A 23,548-nucleotide genomic window follows, 5' to 3' on the forward strand; every position below is an offset into this window, starting at 1 on the left:
GGCTCCGCTCCGTCCTGCACCCCGATGTATCGATACGTACTCACGAGTACCTTGGGGTCACTGGCAGGGGGGTGGCGGGTTGTGGTGCACCTGTCGCTCGCCCACTGATCGGCGTCGCAAGGTTCGACGACAGGAACGCATGGAATCCTCCTCGTCATGGCAGATTTGACAGGCAGACGGGGTGAGCCAGGCAGGCCCAGACCGCATCCACCAGATGGAGACAACAAGACAAGCCACACCAGGCCGACCATTGCAAGCCTTGGCCGCGCGCTGGGGGGCTTCATGGTGCTGAGTTTGCCTGAACCCGCCAGGGCAGAATCATAACCTGCCCATTGCCTACCTGATTGGGAGCAGGTTCATTTCGTCTTGTGCCCGCCAGCCTCTGGGCACCACAACGGTCCACCACCGCCCTTGGCGCCCAAGCCTTTCCAAGAGCTTGGAGCTGGCGAAGGCCTCGTCCAAGGGCAGCCCAGGTGCGATGGCACCAATGGCACCACTTGTGGGCCACGTGCGTGTTTGACACCGTGGTATCGAGGCCCTCCCGTTGCGATCTGAGCACGTTATACGCATCTGCAAATTTCAAATCACAACAGCCTGTCTGGGTGGTGGTGGTGGTGGTGCCAAGGGCCTTGCAGTGCCTTGGCCGTGACTCTCTCGGCCTGCGCTCGTGTGTGTGTTTGTTTGTGTGTGTCTATTATTATGGCCTGGTGCAGTGCGGTGCGGTCTGACCATGACATTACATAGTCAGGAACATAATAGCCCGCACCAATTCCGTAATTCCGCAGGTCGAGAGACCCCAAGGGGAGGACACGACACATGCCAGAATTGAGGGTTTGAGGGTCGCTGGGTCGCTGGGGGACAGCAGAGTCTTCGGAAAACAAGAGCCCAGGATGGCCTCTGTTGGCCGTTAAAGCTTCTCAGGAGTGTGGTTATTCTCAGCGTGACCTCGAGTCTACCTTACTGGACTTGTCCGCAGCGCGGCCGCTGGCCCCTTCAATCTGTCCGTTCTCGGACTTAAACAACTCGCCGACCGTTAAAACCCGCCTGGGGCTTCAGCGCTGCCAGGCGCTGCGCACACACCCCAGCTGCTTTTCCCTCAGCCCAGCAACGCCTAGGGCCCCATCTCGCGGCAGGGGTACCTCTGCTTAAGGTTGGGGTGGGACCCCCCCCTCGAACGGCGCCGAACTTTCGCTGGACCGCTGTACCGCTGTACCTTCCACCACCCCTGTACCCTTGTCGCCCCGTACCCTTGTACCCTTCCTTGTACCTCGCTGTTCTGACTGACAGCATCATTATTACCAGCCCGGAAATCCATTACATATCACATAATCTCCATCTCCATCCAACGCCTTTGCACCACCTTGAGTCTCGCACCTCGCAGTCTGTTCACTCACCATTATTAATCCCACGTCAAGCCACCCCCATCCGTCCACATCTCACACTGCTTCTCTCTCTAACACATCCCACTCGACCTCGAAACAAACCAATCCATTGCCACATATCATCACCACATCATACATCATACACACAGTGTTGTCCCTTGTGAAGCTCCGTCTTTGAGGCACACTTGGTTCGACTGGCCCGACTTACACGGGTCGCCCACACTAGCTCCACGTCGCCTCACATCTCATATCATCTCCGCCCACAGTGGCCCTCCGTGACACCGCACGCAAAAATGGAACACAGTCTACCCAGTCCTCCCCTGGATGGACAACACAAACCACACCAGACAACGGCGAAGAGGCATAGTCCCGGCGCGAAGTCCACCAAGCCCGCGCACCGTGTCACCAAGCGTTCAAGCACAAACATGTCCCACTCACACATCCACTCGCCAATGCCGTCAGACAGCCAGTCCACACACTCAATGGCTGATGCGAGGCACAAGAGGGTATGGAAGGCATGTGAGAGGTGTAGAATGAAGAAGACAAAGGTAAACAAAAATTGCAAATCTCATTTCATCCCTGTCCATGTCGCAAGGCCCGGCCCGCTGACAGCGAACAGTGTGATGGTGAATTCCCATGCAAGAGATGCAAGGACGACGGTCTTGTGTGCACAGCGGGCACGAGAAAGAAGACGGAATTCAAGCAGTTGCCTCGAGGGTATGCGCACACACAACCCCCCTCCCCCACCGCGCAGTTGGTAGGCGTCCTGGCTCACACGATATCTCACAGATATGCCGAGGTTCTTGAGAACACTCAGTTTGCCCTCATCGCCACCGTGCACAAGCTGTACTCGATGGTCCGCAACGGCCAGCAATGGGACCTCGGCGAGCCTGACCTCAACGACCGCGGCCAGCCCGTAATCCACAACATCGCCCAGAAGCTTGGCTGCATACGACCCAACAGCGATATCGACCTCCCCGTCCACTCCGTCTTCCCAGAGGATGAGCAAGGCCTGTCGGAACTCGCACGCCAGCTCGAGGAGCAACAGCAGCATGAGAAGGCGGGGCTCGGCGCCGAGCACGACGCGAGGACGGACCGCGCGAGCTCCTCGGACCTGGACCACTCCGACTTTGAGGACTACCGCAAGGCAGCATTCGGCGGTGGCCGCCAGGCAAGCAGCACCATGACCCTGTCGCCGGCGAGCCTGACGTACGACTCGTTCGACGGCTACTCAGCACCATCCACAGACAGCCTCCCGAGCACGTCACCGGCGCAGCACGTGCCTGCCTCCTTCGCGCCCTGGATGCGGGCGCCATCGATGGGATATGAACAGCAGTTTATACAGACAACAGGGGCATTCGCAGGCATGGACATGCTGAACCAGGGGCTTCTCGAGTCGGAATTTGGTACCATCAAGCCACATGTCCTGTCATGTCCCAATCCGGAAGTAATGCTGGGTATCGGTGACCCAATGATCTACTCTGGGTTTGACCCAGAAGGTATGCGACTATGAGAAAGGGCCGGCGGCGACGGCGGGGACCGGACACGATTTCCACGTTACGATACCGAGGATAGTGGCTGGGCTGGGCTGGGCTGGGCTGGGCAACACGATGACCGGGACGGGCAGGCGGCACTTTGGGCTATGACGGGGACGCATGTCTATCAATCAACTTGGACATAGTAGGAGTCACAAGAGCCGGATGATGGTGTCTCTCCCTAACTCACGGGCTTTATGGCAAGGCGTTCACTCTAGGGCAGGGTATTTGGGTTTTGTTCCCCTACCAGAAAAACGACAAGCAAGACGCTTGTTGGATTGGATGTATGCTAATGGTATGGGGAGCCGATGTTTTCACTTTTTTTTCCTCCATTTTTGTTCTACCTGGTCAAGGGTGTATTGATTGTACGATGTGTCAACTTCTCAACTCTTCTGAGGAAGGAGAGGGCAAAAAACCTTCACCGGTGCGCGCTCGTCGAAGCACGTCTGCTCGAGAGAATGAAGTTAATGATTCCCCCCCAAAAAAAAGAAGGAACCAAAGTCCCCACCGAAACCTCGCACCAAACTCGCGTGTCCGACGTGAAGAGCAAATGGTAAGAAAAAGTGGACCAGGGATTAATTCCATCAGACATCCTCGGCAGGGGTTCCACTACAGAAAGGGCGCAGGTTCGGCCAGCATCCATGTCGGTCTGACATGTCGTTGGTGAGCAACGCGAAATCATAGTGGCTGATAGCGTACCAAACAGGTGGCACAGCGAAACCCGGTAGCTCGGTACGTACCGCAACGGCGTTTGGATCGGCGCCGAAAGCCGCTGCTGCTGCTGCTGCTGCTGCTGCTGCTGCTGCTGCTGCTGTCTCGACCGTGTACCTCGCTCAGTACGGAATACTATGCGGTACAAGCAAGGGTGGGGGTGGGGAGGCGAGGATTCCATCCAGCTCTGGTAGTTCTTTTTCTTCTTCTTCTTTTTTTTTTTCTTTTGCCCGCGGAGGCGCGAGTGGGTGACTGTTGGTGATTTGCAGGATCCAAGGAGACCCCCGTCAGCAAAAACCAACGGCGTGCCATGCCTCCGTATTTGCCCTCGCTTGCTTATCGTCTTACTGTACTGCGAAGACGTCCATGTTGAGTTGTGTCTGGCCTATTTGCTAGTTACGGATAGTGTGCGCCCAATGCCACGGTGGGGATTCCTCGGGGTCCAGTTCGGAGCGACTCTTGTCTCGCTGGGACGACCAGGGGAGGGCTGATTAATCAATCCCACGCTGTCAGTTTGCTGGCGGGCAGTTTCTGCGGGCACAGCCCAAGGCGAAACGTGCAACAGGGTCTTGCTGCCCACACGCCCCCCCCCCCCCACAGCGCCGGCGACCTCTCAAAGCTTGAGTCCGCTCGCCCTGCTTATTATTATTGTTATCATCACCACCATCATCACCACCACGGTGACAACGTCGGACCCCTGCCGTGAGCCCTGAGCCCCAACGTTGTGCTGCTGCACCCCCGTTCTTTGTCCCGCGCGGCACCCGCAATCAGATGCGATACCGAGACGCCTTGGCGGGCGCTCTTGCTCAGGTGGTCCCGCCTTGCCTCCCTCAACAAACTCATCTTTCACGTTTGAACCTCGCAGCTCTGCCTCCCCCCCACCTTCCCGGTCTGCGCTACTGCATGCAAAAGCAAGAGGATGCATGGAACGGCAGGATCGATGGTAGGTAGGTATACACTACACTGAGCCCTCGGCGCTCGCGACAATGCATGTGAGCGTCGAGTAAGGAGTGAGACAGGGAGATACAGACTGTGGACCATGAATCCAAGCATCCGTGCACCATCTCACCGAGTAGTGTACATACCCGCCTATCCCCGCCGGCTAGGCACCCCTCGAGAGGGCGTGAGGCTGGTCCCGTTACAGTATGGCCGCGGCTCTTGGACGAACAGGGGCTCTCCAGACAACCACAGCACTTGCAGTCTTACAGTCTATAGTACGGTCCTTTGTCCTTTTGGCCTGTGCTGTGCAGACACGCCGGTCTGACGTGGCGGGCGTATTACACGACTACTGCCCGACCGCGCTCTTACTACATAGCACTTGTTCTTTAGCACTGCACCAGACAGTGCACGCAAATAGCCTTCGTCTCCTCTCCTCCCCTCCCATCCACCCCCCTTGGGACCCCTAAGGAGAGTCATTCTGCTTGAACCACTTGCCCTGTGCCAAGGACCAGCCGATGCTAATGGTTGACAATTTGACCCATTGTTCTCCCATCGCCTTATTTCGTGAGAGTCTGCGTTGACTCGCTCGAGGGGTCTACAGGTAAGGATGAGGGGTCGAATAACCTTTGCGCGAATACGCATGTTACGCACGTATCCGCACTTCTTTCACTAGGGCTGGGGCTGGGGCTGGGGCCAAGGCTAAAGGGGCGACGCTGTGCTGTGTGCGTACCCTTTCCAAGCTACGGCGTACACCTACCTACCCAGACTGCTGGGGCCCGGGCACCTTATGATGACCGATCGCCGGTTGGCAGGAGCACTCGAGCCGTTCTGGTTTGTGCTCAGGTGCTGGAGTTTCTTTGTGTGCTTGGGTGCCGACGGCAATGCGAGGGCTGCACGCTAGTATTCCAAGTCGGGTCATATATATCACTTACACCGGGTGTTCACCCTATCCCCTGCAAGCCATGCTGTTATGAACCTCCTGTTACCCTGTGAGCCCCCCAGATGGATACCGCATGGGGTCGGGTGAAACCCATGCCAGGCTGAAATGGCTCGGGCTGCTTGGGTGTGTGTTCTCTCTCATTTCCAATGTTGGTATCCTGGGCGAACATGTGGCAATGCCTGTTTGCCGAGTGCCCAGGTGAGTCGGACGGGGGCTTGGAGGGCGACGATCCCTATGTCTCGCGAGCTTGAGACAGTGATCGGCCGAGAGCAGGCGGGAGTGAGCAGGCTGGCTGGCTGGAGGGCGTGGTGGTCACGAGTGGGCGCCCCAGCGCCGGCGCGATCCAACAGCAAAAACATATCGGAGCCCTACTACGCAAGTGTGGTGTCGGCAACTATACGGATACCACTGCTGATAACAAGTAGGGGATTTCTCACCCCGACCTCTCCCTTCTGAACTTGCGGACCCCGCCTGTTGTTTTGGCCCTTGTTTGCTGCTCGTGACGGGAGCTACTGCAGAGACTAAACTCTATTCCTGCCAATCGCCACCCCCTTGGGGGCTCGACGACGAGGGACGAAACACTCTTGCTTGGACACGCACACATGTGGTGTTTTCCATTTTTCCTGCCTCGTGCGGAATAGAGTTGCGCGTCAACATGGGACGGTAGCTCCCGTCACAGGTCCAACTGGACGAGGTCGCCGATCACCATGCTCTTCCCTCCCCCGTCCTTGTCGTGTCACAAGACGTGTGCGTTTGGCGTGCTAAGGATGCCAGGGCGCAAATGGTCGAGTAGCAGTCACGTCACCTGGCACACACGTGTGCTGCGATAAGATTTGATGCATACTCTCGCCCTGGGCCAGTGAGGCGTATCGTTTGTCCAACCCAGCCCCGGCTTATATGGCCTCGCCTGCCTCGCCAGATGGGTCCCGATGTGGAAATGGACATCTGAGCAGGATGGGAACCAAGCAAATAGTCCAGGCACAGCCATCAACTTCGAACAACAGGCATGCCTATCCTGCGGGTACTGGTCATCAACAAGGGGGCCACGCTGACGGCAAGTCCCCGATCCTCACCTGGGCTATGGGATCCAATGATCCTTTCCCAAGCCACCGTATCACCCCTCTTACGTTGGCCGGGTGCCTGACTGTGTGAGCATTTGCTTGTTCTGTGCCTGGCGAGCGGGCTTCGGGGACGGGAGTCCCCTTGCACGCCACATCAATGCTGGATGCGATATATCCGTATGCCATAGCAAGATTCAGGGCGTGTGCCCGGCCACACATGTACCACACTAGATGCGTCTATCTATTTCTGGTTGCGCGGGCGTGAGGGACAGCCATGGCACCGTCGACGGCCCCCGGCCCCTGCCACCTCCCCCCCGCGCTTGCTTCCAGAAGACGGCGGAGCGGAGGCCGGAGCTGGGCACTGGGCACCTGGGTCCGGTGGGCTGTCAATGCCTTTGCCCAACTCTACCGGCCCCGTGTTTCCCAATCTGGTATCGGGCATCGCCGTATGGGGGCCAGACGTCCACTCACGCGCGCACACACTCTTACACACTCACACATATACACACACATGGGATGGATCATTGTTGGCTCTGCTTCGGGCCTTGGCAGCGCGGCGCAGGACTTGCTGGAGACGAACGCGTGGCGCTTACCGCACCGGCCAAGTTCAGCCTCGTCGCATTCGCATCGATATTACTGTGCGGGCGTAGACCTTCAACTTCGATAGACACTGGCCGAAGCATATTCGAGTGAGACACCGTTGGGGCTACCTACCTACCTAGGCATCTTCAAGTTTCTTTGTCTTTGTCCCCACAGGCTTCACGCCGCGCCTTGTCCCCCCTTGGGATTGTCTGTTCACCAACGCTGAGCCCATTATGACTCGTCCTGTCCCCGGATGCTGACGCCCCACGAGCCGCGTATCAACACGTCTATGCCATTGCCAACAGGTGTGCAAAGTCAATCGTACTGCAGCCAATTGCGGCACCAACAGCATCCCGAATTGGCAAGCCACACCCCCCCCTTTTTCTCCCGAGAGGCCATCGGAAGCGAAATTCCGCATGCCTCGGGATTTCAAGTTCATCCGGAGCACTACGTGCAGACCCCCAATCCGACTCGGACACTTTTCTCCGGTGGGTCAAGAATAAGCCAACGCATCAACCCGCCCCCCTGGTCGCTGGACCGGACTTATGGCCATTTCAGCCCCTTGACGCCGTTGGGAGTCATCCACCTGTAGGATTACAATTCGTCCAAGCCCGGTCCAGAGCCCTCATGACAAATGCCGGGGATTTTCTGATTTTTTCCCCCTCCTCCTCGCGTCATCCCGAGCCCAGGCAGAACCGTCCTAATCCGGAAGAGGATAGATCCCACCACATGTACGGTGTAGTACGGAGCACTATGGTCAACCCGGGCCACTGGAGCCTCCCGGCCGCCGGGGCGGGGTTGCATCTTGTCCGAAGACCTCCCTCCAATGCGTCCGAGTACTAAACGACAGCCGCCGACCTGTTGCGAAAGCGTGTTCCTGAGTGCTACTTGTTGAATTTTCCATCTCGTGGGCCCATGCCCCCAAGGATATGACATAAACGCACCAACAACATTGTCACAAGCAGACAGACACTCTGCACGCACCCCCGTATAATGCCCACCCGAGGCACGACATGACTACTGTGTAAATGTCCCCGAAACTCTAAACTCAGCAGCCCCCCCCCGCGGAGGACAGCGCATAGTTGAACCTAAGCTTCGCGTTTCTGCGCTGATCTCTTCGGCTCATCTCATGCCCACGCACAGACGCCCACCGTGATCGGCCGCCGCGCGCGTTTTGTGGAGGTTTTGTTTTGCTTGTGAAATTGGTTCATTGCGGCTGCTGCTACTGCAAGAGTCGTATTCCCCGGGGCGGTTCGCCCCGTTTGTGTGTGTGCATGCGAAATCTGTTACACCTCGGTGCTGAAATGAGAGCCCCATCAACTAGTATGCTTAAATCTGACGGGCTGCCTCATGTTGACAAACCCGTCCTGTCCGTGCAGCAACAGGGCTGGCTCCTGTGCCTGAGCATATATTAATCTGGTGGATCATGGTGGATTTTTCTTGCCCCCTATATTGCCCCATGGACCTGGCCGACGGCGGCGGATATGACAGGCAAAAGCTTAAAAAGCAGAGTTGCTGGAAGCTCTTGGTTGATTTATGGGTTAATAGTGTAGTTAGCCTCCGGGCAGCCTTTGTCGGGCACCTTGAGCGCATGACACGCCTTAACTTCAACCTTATCAGCTCGTTGGGAAGGCCACTTCACTCGGGAGCCATTTATAGAAAAACAAACTTCGAGAAACCCTTGACGCACCATCAAAGGGGCCCCCCACCACTGGCCGGTTATTCAGCGGCTTTGTTGACAAAACAATCGAATGAGACGGTTGAACTCTGCACGGCATAGGTCGTCGTGTTAATGCGAATTGACAGCCGGTTGCTTTTTTCCCGCGAATGGTCGTGACTCAGAGCTCTGCCCATGTCCCAAATCGCATCCTTGCCAAAAAGGGGGTCTGTCTGTCTTGCTCCTCAACACCGGGCCGTGCTCATGTTGCCGTGCTGTTGCGGCAGCCCTACTGTGTTACTTGTCATGCTCTGGCCCTCGCCGGGCCTCTGCTGTCTTGGCATGTCTACGGAGTACCTGCGCCTCGAGTGGCCTCATTGCCAAGGCTGGGAGACTCAGGCCGTAAGGCGTCCCGTTCAGCCCGTCTTGGGTGAAGGAGCAAGAGAAGGAAGAAAAAGGGCATTTGGCGCCAAGGGTGTGGAGTTTTGATGATGATCAGCCACATGGCGATGAAGGTTTGCACGTTGCACTCGACCAAAATTCGATGCACCTGCTGGCCCCTCTAACCGCGACGGATACTACCGTGAGGAAAACCTTAAAACAGTTAGAGTAAACACAAATTCACTCTGGCAAGTGTTCCCCCATCCCCCATCGTGATCTCGCAGACCCAGTGTAAAATTAGACAAACTCTGTCGCTTCGAGTCCGGTACCCAGCCAGATTGTTCGACTGGGTACCAAGGCTTCGCTTCGCATTCGCATAATTAGGCGTTGCTACCACAAACGAGATTGGGATGGCCGATGGCCTTCCTCAGCGTTGCAATTGACAGGTACTTCGGGGAACCAGCACGATACATTGTCGAGCGAGCGCCTGTTTGGGGTCCCGAGAAACTCAGCCGCTGCAGCAGCCTCACCTCCCGCGGCCCCGGCAGGCCCCCGGTCTCGATGATCCGTGTAAAACTATTGGCTGGCGGCCCGCGGTGCCCCTGAAGCTTTTCCCGCTGGATGGTTCCTCGGGCCCATCCCTCCTTTTTCTCGCGCTCAACCTCCCACGTGTCGACGGGGTTCAAAAGGGCTGAAAGATGATCCCCCCGAAATCTTGTTGCTGTTCCTCCCACACAGATGCGCTCTGAACTGCCGTGCGCTTCTGTCTGCTGGATGGGACCGTGGCTTCCCCCGGCCCTCGCCTGTGATGTCTGCCTCGTGCCGAACTGCGCCCGAGGCTATTTCCGGCCACTGCGCCGTGCCATTGCAGAATGGCCACCTGCCCTTCCGTGCCCACCGAACAGCAACGTGGTAGCATGGCAATGCGCAGGGCAGGCAACTGTCCGGTCTATCAAGGTTACAGCAAGGTGAAGGTATTGTGGTGTACTCCGTACATGTCAATAGAGCCTGGTTAAACAGGCGTTGCCGAGGGCCGGCCTGTCTCCGGCGCTGTTCGGCGCCGAGGCTACAAATTTTTGGGGGATCTCGGGGACTTCCTCGGGCGGCTCAACACGCTCTGTCCGTGTCGAAAGAAGAGATTCGTTCGGACACTTTTTTCGATCCCGAATTACAACGGCTGAAAGCATCCCGAGGCCGTCGGAACTCCCGCGGGGCCATTGTCTGGACTGGCTGGCCAGCCGACGACACTATTTCTGGAGGCGGCGGAAGCTTGTCACACGTGGTTTTCCTTTTTTTTCTTCTTCACCCCCACGGTATGGGTAACCCTTATTTTATTGACTCTATGCATTAACGCTATCCGAACGCATAAATATTGCTAGTAAATGTGTCACTAGGTACCGTGGCAGATTTCCGAGACGGGTGCGGTTTCCGGTGCCCCGATGTTGTCACTCCTGAGACTGCATGCTACGTCGATGAATATCTCTTCGCCTCTTGTGATACTACCTGCGCCTCTTTTGACTTTTCACTAATACCTCATGGCGTTGGTCCGTCATGTTCGGCGCGTCGGCCCAAACACCCGCCGACCGTCATGATTTCTCGGCACCCCACGACCACCCGGGTCACACTTCGGCGACTGACAGACATCCGTGGTTCACTTGCATTATTGAATCCCGAGCCTGATACTCCCAGGAAACTTTACAAAAGCATGTCATGACATGATCCGGCCTACTTTCACAGCCGGGCTCCGACCTGAATCCGGGCGTGTGGGAGGTCGGGATGCTCTGAGTTTCGTAGACTTCACCAGGGGCCTGAAGTCCCTGAGCCCGATTGCTCAGCCTCGCATTTTCGAGTCTTTCCGTACCTAGGTACGTAGGCCATCTATCCGCGTAAAACCTTCGCTACGCTCAGTACCGTTATGGGTGGCGTATCTTTCAATGCTGAGACTGATGCGGTACCGTGTTGGCATACTCTATCATGGCTACCATGTGTAGGTAAGGATGTGATCAGTCGTGCTCTTTATGGTCCATCGGTTCATATTTTTGGCTGTAAAGTGCCACATAGTGGTCCGATACGTTTCAGACATGTAACACTGTCTATCAGATGGGCAACGGTTCGCCTACAGTCATCACTCATCCTTTACTAGAAAAGATGCTCACGAACGCGATTCATGATGTGCTTGAGTACTATACATTGTTACCGCAAACTCTTTTAGATCAAACCCACTTGACACAGCAGGGACTGAGTTGTGATATTGGTCGTCTTGCATACTTTGTGAGAGTGATTTTCAGGGGCGGAGACGGTTTTCGACAGGAGTCGGTACTTGGTCAACGAGGACAGAACACTGGTGGATAGACCCCGGGGAGGCTTCCAGGAGTTTCTGACCCCGTCGTACAGATGCTCTCAAGATAGTCAGTAATAGTGCAAATCAGCTAAAAGTGTATCGTCATGTTCATTACTACGCGTGAATTACTTGGTTGCTTCATACACTCCGGTGAACAAGGCGTTGAGTAGACCCGACCGTGTGGATGCATTTCAGCATTGACGTCTCTCAGACTAAGAGCCGAACTCCCAAGTCTGTTTCCCCAAGGAAAACCATCATGATTAGATAGAACTATCCCATCAATCATTTAGAATGAGGTTGATTGGAGATCTTCTTCGCTATCTGTAAGTGGGAAACCACACAAGTAGCATGGTTCATATAGATTGCAGTCCGTATCTACCTAGGTATGTAAACAGCAAGGACAGTAAACCGTCCAGGATGGTGCAAAATATCTCATCGTGTATGCAAAGACACAAACTAGTCGAGTCATTCACGGATACGTTTGAATATCTGGGATGTGGTCTACCGAGGATGTCTTGGCTGGTCCCGACAGCGCATCATTGTGATTTCCCACCGTCTCATCAGTGGCAGTCAATTGGTTACATGTCGTCGAACATTTTGTAGTCATGGAACATAATGGACCTGACAATACCTCTAGGACGTTGGTACCACTTCAGGATACTAACTATAATCATGTCTCAGGTGACGCGGGACAACTCAGGTTTCAAAACGAACATAAGACACTTCCCGAGGATTCTAGGGACAGTTCACTCACTCAAGCTTTCATTCCATTATAACCTCCAGCCAGCCGCATTCCATATCTTATCACCCTTCTCCACGATATGATTACGGTGTGCTGCCTCGGCAAGCACTGACGCAATTGTTGCAGTTGAGACGATGCCTCAAGCGGTGACTAGAGCTCCGAGATGCCGTATTAAACAATGATTGAGTTAGAGTGTGATGAGATCTGAAACTTCGGGGTTATACGCGTCGTGTGACCATCTCATGGCAGTTTTGCTCAGAGGAAGTAAAAATACCACCTGGAAATGCTACAAAATTGACGCCGACGACTTGGGCGCTGCTGCGCTAAGCGGTGCCAGCACTGGCAATTTATCAAATCGACTGTGCAAAGGTTCCACTGCATGACTACATTCCACCATCACCAACAACCAGGTGGCCTTGCAGAAGTCATGCGGCACGATTCTGCGAGATCCAAATGAATTTGAAATCTAAGTACTCGAGAAACTTCATTCTATGAATTACATACGCCATGCACTATTAGACACCATTAGTTCCATACATGCCTCCGACGTAGATAGGCAGGCAGCAGCTCTAATCTCGCGCGATGCCCATCCTCTTCGCCTGTGCGATCATCTCGCCGATCAGGTCCTTCTCGGCCGGACTCAGCATGCCGTAGAGGTGGTTATCCGTGGTCAGGCAGCACATGTTGCCCTCGCCGAGGATCCAGGCGCCGGGCTCCCGCACGTCGCGCGGCTCGATGAGGTAGCTGTCGAACGAGCCAAACTTCCAACGCCGCCGCTCCAGGAATTTGTTCTTGACCAGCCCGCCGTTGAACCAGAACGGCTTGCCCTCTAGGTCCAGGTGCAGAAGCTGTGGCGAGCACATCCGCCGGCTCGGCAGCGGATCTAGCGATGGGGTGGCGTCGGCGTCGGAGGAGTTGGTTTCTTCCTCCGCATCAAATTCGGGGTAGAGGTCTGGGTCAAACCCGGTGTCGGTGCTATTGTCTAGCACCGCCCAGCTCTGGAGATTGGCCTTTTCTGCTTGCATTTCCTCACGGGTCTTCATCACGCCGAGGGTTCCTGCGTCGCCCTGGTGGAAGACGTAGTCTGTGTCGCCGACCAGTTCGAACCCCAGCCAGAATGTTTCTTTGTCGCCTGGGCCCGGTTGTCAGCGGCCTGTTCACGAAATAAGACACGGCTGGCCTTTGGTCAACTCACCATATACCATGTCGTAAACCCCGACTTTCTGGTTCTCCCGGTTTCCATCCCGGTCGGGTCCGTTCATCCTGGCGACAAGGAGCATTGCCATGAAATGCCTGTACGTGTCGACGACCAGCACGCCACTCTCCTGCTGATGTCCACTGTCCCCTGTCCACAGCCTGCTCTGCTTGACGTTCCTCGACACAGGCTGAGGAAGGACAGACTGCAGCCAGCTCCTCCTGAGTTCTGGCATGATCAGCCGGTCCCGGAAGAACAGTGCCCCTGTCTTGACGTACCCGGGATCGTCAAACATCACCTCAGGGTTCCGAAAGAAGAAGCTGTCCGAATCGATGACTGTTATTTTGGTTGCGTATTAGTGCATGTGTCTCCAGGTCCGAGCTGACTAGACCCAGGCCGCCATTCGAGAATCAAGACACCGCACGAGGCAAGGTTTATACTGACAAATGACCTCCCGGAAGCTGGACAGCAGGATGGCAAAAGGCTTGATAGCCCAGCCCGCGAGCGTCCAGCCTTTGTCACGGACCATAGCGCCGATGTCCCGCGTCACCACGCCCTCGAGGTCCTCAAGGTCCTGCCTGGAGTCGCGGTTCAGGTCGGAATCCCTAGCATACATGACCTCGATGGGGAGGTTACACCCGAGCCTGCGCAGGATGGGTATCTGCGTAAGTAGGTACGCGACCTGGTCGTTGCCCGCCGTCAGCGCGATACCGCGGCCGCCCTTCTGGATGTGCGAGCGGAGGGTCATGTGGTCTGGGAAGTACGGCGCCGTGAAGGGGAAGAGCAGGTCACTGAGCTGGACTAGCAGGCCGCGGTACGACTCGTATGCGTGGATCGTCTCGGCGAGGTCGTTGCTACCGTCCTCCTCGCTGGTGGTGCGATGTCGCTCGTGGATATACTGAATCACGTCGTCGCGCATGTAGGTGCCACCCTCGGTGTCGGGCACTAAGTGCAGGTCCTCCCATGCCTCTAGGTACGCCTTGTATCTGCGTGTGCGGACCCCAAGTTCCCGGAGGCGTGCCTCTCCGGTCATCCCGTCCAGCGGCTGTAGAAGGCCGCGAACCTCCAGCTCGCTAGGCAGAAGATTGATGACCCGTCTGAGAGCCTCGTCGGTATCTTTGACCGGTATGACATGCCTGTAGTTCTCTGCCTGGCCACTACCTGGACGCTTGGCATAAATCCTAGGTCCGTCACCATCCTGTCCGCCGAAGAGCGTCTGATCCACCGGCTCGGGCGGAATACTATTGCCGTGTCCATTGGCATTGTCTCCCAAGCTTGTGTCAACTGGAGCCACCGCCTCCGATGTTATGTTCTCCTCGGCGGCGGGGGCAACACGCTGGGGCGGCAGAATGATCTTTGGCTCCCGAGAATATGGATATAACACGTATACCAACCCCAGGGTCAGAAAAAGGGGACATATCAACCAAAATAACCTCTGCTTCCTACGAGCCGATCTTGAGGTCCCTTTCCAGGGCAGTAGAGTCCGGCCCTCTTTCAAAGGCGAGTCGGGGGGAGAGAATAATACGCCCATGTTCAAGGGACTTTTTGTAGGAGATGTTTTCATGTGCCGCACAACGACGCCAGGAAACTAGAGGGGCAACATGAAGAGCTGACAGCCGGCAGCCTTTTTCTCCTGGAAGGATGCGGTCGGGTAGATGAGGGACGGGTCGGCGCGAGTATCCATCATGCTGGGCCGCACAGGGGAAAATAAGTAAGTCTACTGAAGAAAGGGATAGGCGAATTCGCGCCAGTATTTCAGTAGATTCCAGTCGGATTCAGGCCAGTCAAGTGTAGCCCGCCCATCAAGGGAGGTGTCGGGAGTTGGGTGTCAGGTGGCAGATCCTATGTTAGCTGTTGTCTTCACCCGTGCCAAAAGGGATCAGGCGGGACGGCCTTCCGGGAAAGGGTTCCATCTTGCATCGGGCTACTGCATCTACAGTTGACGAGAACACGGTCATCCGGTCTTTCAACTCATGGGGTATCTAATAGCCCTGAATGGGTATGTCAAAGAGAGGAAGGTGGGGTGATTAGCCTGTTGATGAATCTAGCACTTGAAAACAGCATCGTGTTAGCTTGTTGACGCCACATTCCTTCTCGAGGAAGCTTTGGGGAACTGCGGAAGATCCTGGTCCGTGCTTGAGTGCGGTGCCGTAACTACTTAGCCAGGTACCTAGGTACTCTCAGCTACTGTGTAAGCTCCCCTGGGTAGTGTGACCTCTATTCATGTATGTCTCAGCTTCTCACATGCCAACCTTCCTTGCGAGAACCTCAAGTGCATCCTCGTCGCCCTCCTGATCATCGTCGCCCACCTCCTCAAAATCGACAGACTTATCGTCGTCCTCGGATCTATGCCCGGTCCGGGGCGATGCGGGAACAGAGCTCCTAGTGCTGTCATCTGGCACCATAGAGTCGTTGGAGGTTGACGCGGTAACACCAGGCACACCGAACTCCCCATCGTCAAGCGCCAGGTCTTCGGTCTCTGTCTTCAATGGACGCACGTCGCCACCCCGTCCCAGCGCCAAACGGGCAAGCTCTCGGTGGAAAAGCCAGGGGAAGCTGATCAACGGCATTTGGAGTTCCTCTGGTCCGCTATCGTGATCTGGCTTCGCTACCAGCCGTTCCCTGGCTGAAGCTCTCACCTCCCTGTAGGTGACGGTGTACATCGCCGCCACGAAACGGTCGAGCTTCTCAAGGTCGACCACGGAGCTGGAGAGAATCTGTGTTTGAGTTTTCCCAGCCACAGCCATCTTGCACTCAGCTCGGAATCGATCCTTTAGAGCTGCTATATCCCGGCCGACGTTCTCCTGGAGCTTGTAATCGCTGCCAACACGAGGCTTGGAAAGAATAAAAGTGGACCACATCTCAAACTCAGTCACAGGTGCCTCGTGCTGACCTATTAGCCGGCGCATGGCGGTATCGTAAGCTGCTTTGATCTCTACTGCCTGAGCCAAGGTGTCTTCGTCCAACGCATAGCGCGACAGGATCTGTTCGTTGAAAGACATCTCGTAAGCTGTATGGAAATCCCCAACTTTAACTTGGTCGTACATCTGACCCAGCGCTGTGTGGGAATGGTAGGTTGACTTCCTCTCCTTTCCCATCCAATGCGGAAATGTCCGTGGTCGAAGGCGCCTCTGCATAACTGCAGGCTTTCCAGACTTGACATAGTCGACAGCTTTGGAGTGGAGCTTGGCAAGCTCGATGCCTACACGAATTTTGTCAGTCTGTTCTACCGAGGGCGAGGACACTGCGACCCGCTTACATTTCGGGTCCTTGACACCCTCGGATGATTGATCTGCCCAGGCAACGTGCGCACTGGCAATGGAGCCAAGGGAGTCGTTTTTCATATACTGGACAAAGAACTTGCTGACGTCTTCAATCGTCACATCTGCCGGCTCTTCCACTCCTGGAGTGGACGATTCCGCATCGTGATCCAGGGGCGGATGATACCACTCAAGTGGGATGAGTCGCTCGTCCCAAAAGACGAAGTAATCGTCACCGTCCATATCGCCTCCCGAACACATGCTTGGAATATCCCTGTCTCCAGTCTTTGGGAAGACGACCACGTTCTTCAGGTGTCTCAGCTCAGGAGCGTCTACTGCCTCAACCACTCGCACGTCTCCAGGATGAAGTGATGGGTTGCGGCCGACGACACAAAGTCCGGTGACGACCTCGTAGTTGGTCGTACTCCTACCATCACTGCCCTCCACAGGAATTTGGAGGAATATCTGAGGGAGCAACTTGATGTTGTTGTCCCTCCTGCCTTCGGTTGCTCGAGAGTGACCTCTCAGCACGCCGATCTCATCGACAATTCCGAAGACCATGGCGCTCTTCTCGATACTGACGGCGAATTTGTCCTTCAGTCTCCTCAATACCCAGCACTTCCACAAGCGAAGTAGGGTCCAAAGGAATGGCTCTTTGGAATCCATGAATGTGTCCACCATTTCTGCCATGGTCAAGGTGATCTGGTTCTCATCGACTTGTGATCGAAGCAGCTCACCGGCCCTCATGGAATCACTCAAAGCTTCTTTGTACGCTCTGAGCTCACTCTCGAGAATGCTGACAAAGACGGACTTGTCCACACCAAGAGCGGTTAGAATAGGTATCACCTGCTTGTTGAGAGTGGCATGAGAGAACGCAGAGGTCTTGATGATCTCGAGGCCGTTGTGGATAGCTTTGAACTTCTCCTGAGAAGGTCGAACATGAACCTCGCTGGGCGGAACGTCAGGCCACGGAACGAGGGTACCCTTGACGCCGCCCATTCTGATCTGGAAGCACGAAGGGGTCTCCGGTAAGTCGCGCTCGTTTGCGATCAACGTTGCGAGAAAAAATGATATCTTGCCAATTCCATCGGTAAAGTTCCAGACGCGGTCACCAGTTTGCTTCTCTATGTCATGAATCAGGCGGATCTTGGGTATACTGATGCCATTGACTTGACGGGTTGTGGTGAAGCACTGGCCCATCCTCGCCGCAAATTTGCCAACTGAGCGGATATGGCGGAAGTCTCCCATCCATTCACGGATGGAATCGCAGGTTGTATGATCAGTGTCGCAGAAAAAGAATGCACCGTTCTCCCTGAACTGTGAATTGCTGAACGCCAAGAATTTGTAATGACGGTTGCCGATGACTATGCCGTTGTGCATGGCTCTGTGGACGCGAGTGAACAGGTTGTCATCTTTGGTCGAATCCTGTGAGGAGAATATTTTTCCAAAGGCAAGTTCGTCCGTAAATTGGACACGGAGGAACCGGTCGTTCAGATCAGAGAACTTGCGGAGGATTCGGTTGGTCAACTCGACAGTGGGGGTTTTGAAATATATTGCTGTTGGAGTGATGACGGCCCTGCGGACCAGTGTTGCGTGTGGAGGAACTCTGGCATTTGGCCAGTAGTGAAGAAACCTGTCTTCATCAAAGATCTTCATGGGCTCAAAGAATTGCCTGTTCGCTTCAGCGACGCCTTCGAGAATCAGTCTGGCTCTATCGACATCGAAGCTTTCAAGTTTTTCGAGAAATTGTGCACCGATGCTGTATTCATCAAGAAGACCATGAGAAATGCAGACTTCAAGTTGGTATCGCACTGGAAATTCGAGGTGAAAAGTGTTTCTCGAGTCGAGGAGTTCCAAAGTCATCTCGGTCGAGTCGATCAGTTTCCAGGCGTTGGAAGTACCGGTATTGACGAGCGTAAAATGGTCGACTTGTGCAATCTTGACGTTGTAGTCTGCCAAATATGTGCGGACACTTTCCCACTCATTGAGACAGGAGTCAAAGTCGAAATAATAAGTCGTCCAGCGGCCAAAGTCGACAGACTGCCCAGCTGGCTTCTGAAGCCTGGCGGGCAGCTCCTTCAACTTGTGTAGCTCGCCGGATATATGAGTTTGTCGGGCCCACCTGTCCCATTCCTGCCACAGCGACTGATCATCATCGTGAGAGACGTCTAAGCGACCATACAGCTTGGGAGGACTTGGCAGCAGCATGGCCAGCCCCCAGGCGCCGTTGCCGCTGGGCCCCCAGATGAGCTTTCCGGGGTGGCTGAAATCAACTTGTATTCTGAATAATTTCAAGCCGTAACGGCCAACATTGACCTTGAAGTCAACCTCGAACCTCCGTCTGGCAAAGTTTGGCACCAAGGTAACACCCTCATAGCTGAACTGTGGTGGGTTCCACATGGCTGATTCGCTGGCCATCATCCCGAACACCATCTTCTTGGACGGAAATTTCTTCTGGCAGAATGGTGGGGGGATCGTCCCATGGCAAGGAGTTCGAATGCTGCGCAGGAAATATGGTCTTACTTCGAAGGGCACTGTCACTGTCGAGTGGTCTGTTCTGGTGATGGTTATGGAATCGCCAGGTCCAGTCCATGTCGGCCATCTGGTCGGGGTTGGCTCGATGACAACTCTGGCCCTTCCTGTTCTTGTCCCGTCTTCATTCTCATGGATGTCGACTCTGGTGAGGCTGAGATGCTTGGCAGTCATTGTATCCATGATTTCACTGATTTTGATGTCCTTGGGAAGCCCACGTAAGTCGAGAGTTAGACTTTGTGCTGAGCTCAGAGTCGCACCCGCCAAAACATCGGTTGTAGCACGCTGTTGCTGGGACTGCTGTCTATGCTGCTGAATTCGCATATCAGCAGATGTATTGTGAGGTGAGGCCCGAGGCCCGCGAGCGCCGTTTGTCCAAGATGCATGGTTGCTTTGGACGGAGCGTCGTGGATGATGAGCCGAAGGGCTGGTACTTGGGCGTGGCGAGTTGCCATGAAGCGTGTTTCGCGTGCTTGGAGGAGGTGGTGGTGGTCGTTGCATGTTGGACTGGGTGTGGGCATGAGAGGAGCCGGCCATGCGACCCGTGACAGGAGGGGCACGAGAAGGGGAGACCCCGGAAGTGCCACCCTTTGGATGCGGGATCGAGGCCGTCTGGGTATTCGAAGGGTGTGTGGAGGCAGTAGGCTGAGCCAAAGGAGCGCTGTCTAGTGAAGCTGGAGACCTGTCAGGAGGAGCCATGCTGACTTTTGCGAGGTCTAGTATCGCATTTGAGTGTTTGAAATGCAAGTGCGCTATTGGGTAAAAGACGAGCAATGGGCAGTGGTCATTTGAATCTCAGCTAGCGACAAAAGGAGCCTTGGGAGCTGAACGCTCATGCGGTTGGGGCTGCTCTTGACGCTTGAGACGAGAAACTACGAGGACGAGCGAGGGAGGGGTGGAGAGGCTGGAGGTTGTTGGCTTTTTGTGTCCGGGACCAGGTAAGAGGAAGAAGTCTCACAGACCAAAAGAATTGTTCAACAAACAATGAACAATGTCAGGTATGGAGAAGCTGGTGTTGTCGGAATGGGAAACAATAGGAAGATTGGATTTCGAAGTCTAGGATGGGATGGAGGTAGAAGGAGGTAGAAGAAGGTCTGGGCGTTTGTCGAAGGTCCTCCTGAGTGTGACTGCCAGCCAGCAAACGAAGGCTGCTGTGGGCCAATGAACACAACTCAAACTGCGCCTGCACCTGTTATTGTGAAATCTGCAGCAACCGAGTGACGACAGCAACGGAGGCGTGTCCTCACTTACGCATAGCTTGGTGTGCAGAGGTCCCGCGGGGAGACGCCTTCCCATTCTGCCACTTGCAGGTAAACCAACTGCCGTCTGACTCTCGCACAGGAGCAGCCCTGAGAGTAAACCACGTTAACCATGTCAACCATGCGTTTTCTTTTTCTGAACGTGCTTGCTGACTTGCGCGCGCCTTCCAACCGATTAGGGAAGTCAACAGGCGATACTTGCCTTGTAGACTTGAGCCCATGCCATCCCACCAATGTATGCCAACAAAAAAGGCTCCCCCAAGAAGCTCAACCAAGAAGAACCCAATGCAGAGGGACCGGCTAGTTGGCCCATTCGACTTCGCTTGTATCATCTCAGATGCCAGCAACGTCCCTTCACCTGGTCGACCAATCCAATGCTTACCCATGGCCCGTAGTTGGAAAACCGGCTTGATACTTAAGTACCTAGGTACCTAGGTACCTAGGGAAACAACAAACACACGGTCAGAGGTGTGGGTGCATCCGACTTTTCTTTGGCCTACCGAGGTGCCTAGGTAGTCCCATTGCTCCCAGGGCCGCTAAGTGCAATCACGGTTGGCGGTCAAAGATCTTACCAGGGTTCCTTTTCAAGCCGTCAGCCACAAGAGCTCAACACCCAAGCGTCAAGGAGCACCAGGAGCACACTCACATGATCCAGCGCGGGTCTAGCGACGCCTTGATGCTTCGCATGACATCCAGCGTATCGGGCCCGACCTCAAGCAAGAGACTGTCCTTCTTGCCCCACCCGATCGAGTGTTCGCCGGTGCATGTGCCCTCCATGTCGATGGCCCGCTTCACCATCTTCTTCACGCACTCCTCGACCTTCTCCCGCTCGCCGTTGACGGGGTTGTACAGAATGCTCTCGTGGAAGTTGCCGTCTCCAATGTGCCCCAGGATGGAGGCAAACAGGCCAAGCTCATCCATCTCCTTCTTGCTGACCTCGATGATGTCCGCGAGCCTGCTGAAGGGTACGGCCACGTCGGTGCTCCCTGCCACCATCAAAGTCAGCGAGCTCTACACGCTTGCGTCCATGGGCCTGTGACTGTGGTGGGAGGTAAGAGGGTAGACTCACAGACTTCCTCCCCGCCTTTCCGGAGCGCAAGCATGCTCCAAAGACTCTCCTTCCTGGCGCTCCACAGCAGCTTCTGCTCCCTCGAGTCCTTGGCAAACTCAAAGTTCGACCCCCCATTGCGCTTTGTGATCCGCTGCACGCTTCCGATGTTCTCCTTCACTGATGCTTTGGTCCCTGAGAACTTGAAGAACAGCGTCGGCACCTCGTCCCACACCCGCGGCGCCGTCGCACCGCCAAGGTTGACCACGCGCATCTGCACCTCGTCCATTATCTCCATAGCCGCGACGGGCACTCCCGTCTGCATCACCTCGGCCGCCGCCGCCGCGGCGTCGCGGATCGAGGGAAAGGTCACCACTGCTACGGAGAGGTCCTCCGGCACAACGGCGAGTTTGAGCGTTGCTGTGATCTTGTGTCAGACAAGCAAGAATGCTGGCTTCTTGGTATGGGTGGGCTGTTTTACCTTCCGTCACCAGGCCCAAAGTGCCTTCGGACCCAACAAAGAGACCATTCAGATTATACCCTGCCGAGGACTTCCTCGGCCGCCTTCGCGTCTTGACAATCCTCCCGTCAGAAAGCACAACGGTCAAGTTGATGACCCAGTCTTTCATCGTGCCGTACTTGACAGCATTGGTTCCAGAGCAGTTGGTCCCAATCATGCCTCCTATCTTAGCACTAGGACCTATCTTGCTTATTAGCCCCCGTAGCCCCCGGCGTGACGCAATTTAGTTGGGAATAGCTGGCCTAGGAGCCCATGCCCAACCGCGGGACAGACTGACCTGGGTCGACCGGGAAAAATAGCCCACTACCCATCTTGTTCAACTGTTCATTCAGGTCCTGCCACCCGATAGATGGCTGCACCACAATGTCCATGTCCTCCTGGTTGAACTGGATAATCTGGTCCATGTAGGCAAAATCGACGCTAATACCTCCAAAAGGCGCAGAAAAGTTTCCCTCCAGTGATGTCCCACCCGAATACGGGATAATGGGAATGTAGTATTTGTAGCAGATCTGCGCAATCTTGCTCACGTCTTCCGTGGACCGCGGGTAGGCCACGGCCACTGGCAGGCTTTCTGTGTTCACGGTGGACCACTCGGAGTAGCCATGCGCGTGAAGGTCATCCGGGTCCGTAGAGATGATTTCCTCGTCGGAACCTATGGCGTCTCGGATCTCTTGAATGGCCTGCAGTGGTCTGTTAGCCCGGCGGCTTGTTGCCCTTCTTGTGAAAAGGCATTGCCCCCATGTTGGGAAGGGCCACCAGCCAAGTGGGCTCTTACAATCTCCATCTCCTTCATGCTTGCATACCGCATGAGTGGCTGCTTGCTGTCCAACAACGTGGACCCCTTTGCATTCCGGCCCGTCGCCAGGGTCGCGAACCCCCAGCCCAGGATGCCTGCGGCGACGGCAACTCCGAGGACGCCGTTTCCGGTCCACGCCGGGGCCGAGTCACCCCCGGCAGTCGAGCCGGGCTTGGTCTTTGTAGCGGCTGTGGAACTGGTGGTGCTAGCACTTCTCTGGTGTGGCCTCGCCGCGATCGGCAATGCAAGCGACGGCCGCAGGTTAATTCCCCTGCAGGAGACAGCAGCGCGGCGCCCGAGGGCGAAGGCAGGCGGCAAGGCCTTCCAGGCCGATCTGACCGACATGCAGGCGACGGGGTTGGGTGCAGCTGCCGAGTATCACAATCTTGGCCTCTGATTGGGAGCCAGGCAGCTTTTATGCAAGTCTATTAGGCTCAGGGCTGGGGGGATGCCACGGCAGTTGATGCAGATCCGAGACAACCCTTGGGAATATTCCTCGAGCCGGCCACGAGGTCGACGAGAGCTCTCGCAAAAGGGACAGGACACAGTTTGGGAGAAGAGTGAGGACTGATGTAGAGGGAGGAGAAGGAGAGCGCTAATAGATAAATCGTGCGGCTTTAAGCGATATGTCGTGCTAGACACCAAGGCGTTTATGTGGGGTGTGCGA

At 55.5% G+C, this 23,548-nt stretch overlaps 4 protein-coding genes across 4 annotated transcripts; 1 reads left to right on the top strand and 3 right to left on the bottom strand.

The window, feature by feature from the left end:
- Window positions 1-1,181: 1,181 nt before the first annotated feature.
- On the top strand, window positions 1,182-3,431 carry KVR01_002217 (uncharacterized protein). Its single transcript, XM_044794679.1, has 3 exons — window positions 1,182-1,930; window positions 2,002-2,099; window positions 2,172-3,431. The coding sequence occupies exons 1-3, from the start codon at window positions 1,676-1,678 to the stop codon at window positions 2,893-2,895; spliced, it is 1,077 nt and encodes a 358-aa protein (XP_044647232.1). The 5' UTR covers window positions 1,182-1,675; the 3' UTR covers window positions 2,896-3,431.
- A 9,409-nt stretch (window positions 3,432-12,840) lies between these two features.
- On the bottom strand, window positions 12,841-15,494 carry KVR01_002579 (uncharacterized protein; the record flags this gene model as incomplete). Its single annotated transcript, XM_044786939.1, has 3 exons — window positions 13,911-15,494; window positions 13,467-13,802; window positions 12,841-13,403 (listed from the first exon to the last, which is right to left on the bottom strand). The coding sequence occupies exons 1-3, from the start codon at window positions 15,028-15,030 to the stop codon at window positions 12,841-12,843; spliced, it is 2,019 nt and encodes a 672-aa protein (XP_044647594.1). The 5' UTR covers window positions 15,031-15,494.
- A 9-nt stretch (window positions 15,495-15,503) lies between these two features.
- On the bottom strand, window positions 15,504-19,957 carry KVR01_002212 (uncharacterized protein; the record flags this gene model as incomplete). Its single annotated transcript, XM_044790123.1, has 2 exons — window positions 15,504-16,668; window positions 16,726-19,957. The coding sequence occupies 2 exons, from the start codon at window positions 19,955-19,957 to the stop codon at window positions 15,707-15,709; spliced, it is 4,194 nt and encodes a 1,397-aa protein (XP_044647227.1). The 3' UTR covers window positions 15,504-15,706.
- A 1,106-nt stretch (window positions 19,958-21,063) lies between these two features.
- On the bottom strand, window positions 21,064-23,226 carry KVR01_003129 (uncharacterized protein; the record flags this gene model as incomplete). The annotated part of the gene is made up of 6 exons (XM_044782117.1): window positions 21,064-21,097; window positions 21,164-21,503; window positions 21,587-21,985; window positions 22,047-22,265; window positions 22,363-22,765; window positions 22,861-23,226. The coding sequence occupies 6 exons, from the start codon at window positions 23,224-23,226 to the stop codon at window positions 21,064-21,066; spliced, it is 1,761 nt and encodes a 586-aa protein (XP_044648144.1).
- Between the last annotated feature and the right edge of the window lie 322 nt (window positions 23,227-23,548).

This window comes from Diaporthe batatas, assembly GCF_019321695.1.
Source record: "Diaporthe batatas strain CRI 302-4 chromosome Unknown Contig00003, whole genome shotgun sequence".
NCBI lineage: Eukaryota > Fungi > Ascomycota > Sordariomycetes > Diaporthales > Diaporthaceae > Diaporthe > Diaporthe batatas.